Source organism: Arachis ipaensis, chromosome B5 (assembly GCF_059453495.1).
Source record: "Arachis ipaensis isolate K30076 ecotype BB chromosome B5, ASM5945349v1, whole genome shotgun sequence".
Classification (NCBI taxonomy): Eukaryota; Viridiplantae; Streptophyta; class Magnoliopsida; order Fabales; family Fabaceae; genus Arachis; species Arachis ipaensis.
In genome coordinates this window covers 21,990,192-21,996,141 of record NC_142440.1, presented here as the reverse complement: position 1 = coordinate 21,996,141, position 5,950 = coordinate 21,990,192, and the positions used below count along the sequence as shown (strand labels likewise).

The 5,950-nt window shown below is 30.5% G+C and overlaps 1 protein-coding gene across 1 annotated transcript; it reads left to right on the top strand.

The window, feature by feature from the left end:
• The first annotated feature begins 1,451 nt into the window (after positions 1-1,451).
• LOC107640349 (ATP-dependent DNA helicase PIF1-like) lies at positions 1,452-4,601 on the top strand. The gene is made up of 3 exons (XM_088486860.1): positions 1,452-1,751; positions 1,968-2,439; positions 3,043-4,601. Exons 1-3 carry the CDS (start codon positions 1,452-1,454, stop codon positions 4,599-4,601), a joined length of 2,331 nt encoding a protein of 776 aa, XP_088342986.1.
• Positions 4,602-5,950: the final 1,349 nt, after the last annotated feature.

Genomic DNA, 5,950 nt, shown 5'->3' with positions numbered 1-5,950 from the left:
CGTTATCGATCGGAGTGTTGCGCTTTCGAGTTGCGATTTTTGTTTACCTCTTTTTCTACAAAGGCTCCTAGTTATAATCCTTATTCACACTACTATACGTACTAGATTTTTGTTTTAGAGGTCGTAATACCTTGCCATCTCTGGATTATGACTTAAGCATAAGACTCTGTATGGTAGGGTGTTACACTCTTCAATATCCTTTATTGTTTCCATACGGTAAGGATGGTTACAAATTACATATAGCTACTTCTTCTCGACCAAATGTCAGAAGAACTGAGAAAAGATCAACAATAAGCATGAGAGACTTATTTGCATACAGACTTCAGAGAAGGACTAACGAGTCTCAGATCCTTTTGTGGTCAAGAAGATTACTGCAACAATTCATAGTAGATGCCTACACTATGGTTGAGTTAGAACGGCTTTTATAATTACGATTGAAACAACCAAACTTGAGGCTAGGCAAGTTCAAGCAATTGCATGAGTGTATGGTTCGCGGTGAAACTAATGCCGTTAACACTGGACAAAGAATTATTCTCCCAAAGAACTTTACCGGTGGTCCAAGGTACATGTTCAACAATTGCAAAGATGCTTTTGAAATATGTAAATATGCTGGATATCCAAGTTACTTTATCACTATGACATGTAATCCAGAATGGAATGAGATAAAAAGAGAGGTAACACCCCAAGGACTCCATACAGAGGATAGACCAGACATCTTATGTAGAATATTCAAGTTGAAGGTTGATAAATTAATTAAGGAATTGAAGAAAGGAACATTTTTTGGAAAGATTATTAGATGTAAGTATAACTAATCTTCCTACGAGTTTTTGTTTACTCTATCTATATTATCTATAGTACACTCATTGTATAGTACACTATCATTATTAAGAAACAATTATATATATAGCATATACATGGTACGATCATTCGATAGTGTACTATCTTGAGTGTATTACAGTGCATTTATATAGTTTGTATTCCCTCAGGCTCATTGTATGGTACACTTATACAGTTTTATATGATTTTATTTTAGCATATTTTTTTCCTATTTACTTTATTGTGCTTATTCGCACTACACGCTTAGGTTTATATAGTTTAGTTTAGAATCAACTGTTTTTTAAATCACATTATCTAACTTATTTTCAATGTACTTAGTCTTATATGCTTTAGAATTTCGCATAAATATTTATATACTTTGTCCAAATTATTAGTAATATCATATTTTTAAATTTGCAGATTGTCTAACCATAGAGTTTCAGAAGAGAGGTCTACCTCATGCCCATCTTCTTTTATTCATGCATCCGGAATCAAAACCACAAACTATTGATGACATAAACAAGGTTATTAAGACAGAGATTCCAGATTAGAGGGAAAATCCAAAATTGTATGCTGCTGTTGAGAAATATATGGTTCATGGTCCATGCGGTCATTTAAATAGTAAGAGCCAATGCATGATCAATGGTAAATGCTCAAAGTTTTTCCCCAAAGCATTCCGAGATAGGACAATTATTGACGAAGCAGGCTTTCCAAGATATCAAAGAAGAGATGATGGGCGAACTGTATCAAAGAAAAATATAGAGGTTGACAATTCCTTCATAGTTTCGTACAATCCCGGTCTTCTTCTAAAATTTGGATGTCACGTCAATGTTGAGTATACTTGCCAAACTTCAGCAATCAAATATTTGTTCAAGTATCTTCACAAGGATAATGACAGGGTGACAGCTGCATTTTATCAAAACAATGAATATCAGGTAGATGAAATTCGTAATTATTATGATTGTAGATATATATCAGCATGTGAAGCTGCATAGAGATTGTTTGGTTATCCTATTCAAATGAAGGAACCAGCAGTAATAAGATTGCCATTCCATCTTCCTGATGATATGCCAATTGTCTACAAAGATACCGATACAATTTAGTCACTTGTTGAGACTTCTTTTTTCAAGCAATCTATGTTGATTGGATAGTTCAAAGCAAATGAAGCCCATAATGATGCAAAAAATCTGACTTATTCTGAGTTTCCAACAAAATTTGTTTGGAATGGAGAGCATCATATGTGGACTCATAGAAAGCAAGGCTATGCCATAGGAAGGATATCTCATATACCACCAATGAATAAGGAAGATTACTATCTAAGGCTACTTTTGAACATTCAAAAGGGATGCACGAGTTTCAGTGATCTAAGAACAGTTGATGGTGTCGTTTATGACTCCTTCAAAGATGCATGCTATGCTCTAGGACTGTTGCAGGATGACAGAGAATTCATTGATGCAATATCTGAAGTAGGAACATGGCACTCTGCAACTTTTTTAAGGAGACTTTTTGTTGTTTTATTAACATCAAATAATATGAGTAGGCCAGATTTTGTTTGGCAAAAGACTTGGAACTTTCTCTCCGATGACGTACTATATGAACAAAGAAGATTACTGCAAATGGAAGGTAACTATAGTCTATTATAATTTTTTTTCCATGGTAGAATTCAATTTATCATATAATTATAATAAAAATATTGGATAAGAAATTTTAAGAGTTATTTTCTTTAACAAAATGCCTTTTTTGGGAGTAAAATTATTATACATATGGCAAATTGTTTATTGGTGTTCACTTTAACTTTTTCTCTTTCTCTCTGATAATATTTAGGAAATATAACAAAACATTACTTAAAAATTGGATTATATATATATTAGTTTCGTACTTGCTTTACTTCCTCCTCTTAATACAAATTTTGATTCATTGCTGTAAACCATATCTACTTAATCTAAGAAACCGTAACTAAATCCACATACTTCTAATACTTGCATTTGCATCGGTTGTTTGTGTGCCTTTTTTTTGTATGTTATAATGATTTTGATATTCATGTTAATCACAATAATATTTTTTAAAAGGACATGTTACTAATGAAGCATTTTTTAAACTAAAAACAAGGAGTGTTATTTATCATTCAACAATGCATTTCAAACTTTTTTACGAGAGACTAATTTAATAATTTTTCAAGTAATTGTGTTATTTTAAATTGAAAAAATACATATTTGATCATGTCAGAAGTCCAAATAAAAGATATTGCACTTGTAAAAATTGAGGATTTGCTCCAGTTAAATGGCAAGTCATTGAAAGAATATTGTGGAATGCCATATCCTTCAGAAAATTTGGTGTCCAGCTTAGAAGACAGAATTATAATGGAAGAGTTGATCTTTGACATTAATGCTCTCGCGAATGAACTAGGTGGGTATTTAGAAAGGCTAACTAATGAGCAGAAATTTGCATACGATCAAATAATTGGTGCTGTTAGTGGTAATATGGGTGGAATTTTCTTCTTATACGGTCAAGGTGGTTGTGGAAAAACATTCTTATGGTCAACTATATCATGCTCAATTAGGTCTAAAGGAGTTATAGTTTTAAATGTTGCTTCGAGTGGGATTGCTGCACTTTTATTGGCTAATGGAAGAACTGCACATTCAAGGTTTAAAATTCCTTTGACCATAAATGAAGATTCTTTGTGTAGCATTAAACAGGGAAGTCCTCTTGCAAGGTTAATATCCAAGGCCAAATTAATCATATGGGATGAAGCTCCAATGATAAGTAAATATTGTTACGAAGCTTTGGACAAATGCCTCAGAGACATCTTAAGGTGCTCAGATTCGTATAATGCTCATTTGCCATTTGGAGGTAAAGTTGTTGTTCTCGGAAGAGATTTTAGACAAATTTTACCTGTGATTCCCAGAGGCTCAAGGCAAGATATAATTCAGTCTTCTATTAATTCTTCATATTTGTGGCATAACTGTAAGGTTTTGAAGCTTACAAAAAACATGAGATTGTCACTAGGTGAAAACAACAATATACAAGAACTCAGAAATTTTGCAGAATGGCTACTCAAAATTGGTGATGGTTTGGCTGGTGATACAACAGATGGTAAATCGATCGTTCATATACCATCTGACATTTTGGTTAAGAACTCTGAGACAGCTTTGGATGACCTCATTGATTTCGTGTATCCAGATATGTTATCCAATTTATTCGTAGAAAATTATTTCAAGGATAGAGCAATTCTTGCACCAACTTTGGATTGTGTCACTGATGTCAACAAGATGACTGTAGGGTTACCTGGACAAGAAAGAGTCTACTTAAGTTCAGACTCTGTGTGTGCTGAGGAGGAAAATATGGAATTTGAGTTAGATGCTTTCTCGCCGGAGATTCTAAATGGAATAAATTGTTCAGGTCTACCATCACACAAGTTGGTTCTGAAGGTTGGTGCTCCTGTTATGTTGCTACGGAATATAGACCAAATTAATGGTTTGTGCAATGGAGCGAGGATGCAAGTTAGAAGAATGAAAAATCATGTGATAGAATGCAAGACTTTAACTGGTAACAAAGCTAGAAGTATTGTTCTTATCCCAAGACTGAATCTAATTCCAAATAATGAAACATTGCCGGTCAGGTTTCAAAGAAGACAATTCCCAATTATCATATCATTTGCAATGACAATAAATAAGTCCCAGGGACAAATTCTATCGAAAGTTGGAATTTACCTTCCAAGGCCAGTTTTCACCCATGGTCAATTGTATGTTGCGTTATCAAGGGTAACGAGTAAAGATGGTTTGTGAGAGCTGTTGCAAGATCATGGACACTTGAAAGATAACTGCACGATGAATGTGGTATATAGAGAAGTTTTTGAGAGCCTATAATGAAAAGGTAATAACAAAATGTCTTACTAAATCTATTTATTTATTAAAATTTATTACTATCACTTCAAAAAATTTAGAAATTCTAGGAACTAATAGATGAATTCTTATTGTACATTAATAGTTTGAGAATATTAAAATTATCATAAGAATTCGTATTATTTTATTCTCTTAATAAACAATTTTATAATTACATTAACCATATAATTTTATATACAAACATTGATACCGTATTGTTTCATGTATATATTTTGCAGGTATCAAAGGATAGCATTGAATTGTTATTTAGTAGGTTTAAATTATTTATTGTTTATTACATAACTTTCTGCATTAGGATTCTCTATTAATTTGTTCTTCATTTTGAGCTGATTTTGATATGTTCTTACTTCACAGTCAATCAACATGTAAAACTTTGTTAGTGGATTTAAGTATTACTAGATTATTTATGGTCATATTGAGTATATATGTCTGATTTATTGAAAAAAGTAGATCAAATAACTATTTTATAGTTAATGCAATTAACACTATATTAAGAAAAGAAAAACAATGCATACAAGTTATTTTTTATTAATTAAATTATTATAATTAAAATTAATTTTAACACAACAACTTAAAATTATAATTTCAATCTTATCACGTGCATGGCACGGGTAATTAAACTTGTAAATTTATTATAATTCATCACATGCATGTTCTTTTTGAATGTAAGTGACTTTTTTACGTTATATTTTACTATTGATGCTCTATATTGTTTAGTGTGTTTGTTTTTAATTTTTTTAGTTATCTGTAAATATATTTATAAAATATATTTTATTTTATCCAGTATTTACTACCACGTTTAGTAGATAAATAACAAAATTTTCATTTATTGTTACATTGATTGAGTTTGAAGATTTTATTTCTACTTTTATACATTTGTTTATATTGTATGATTTGTATTTGTATTAATGATATTACGACAGTTCATACATTTTAATATTTGTGTAACAAATCTTATAAATTATTTTTACAAGTTATAATTTATTTTTGTTTTATCTGGATATTCAATTTTTAATAATAATAATTATTTACTTATAAATATATTATTTCCTATTTTTATTTAAAAAAATTATAAAATAGTAAATATAAATTCTTAACTTTATCCTTAATATTTAATTTTAGTTTTATTCTTGATATTTCAATATGTTTTAGTTATACTACTAAATAAAAAACATTAAGTATAAATAATTAATTATACTAATGATTTAATTTGAACAAAATAAATATTAAAC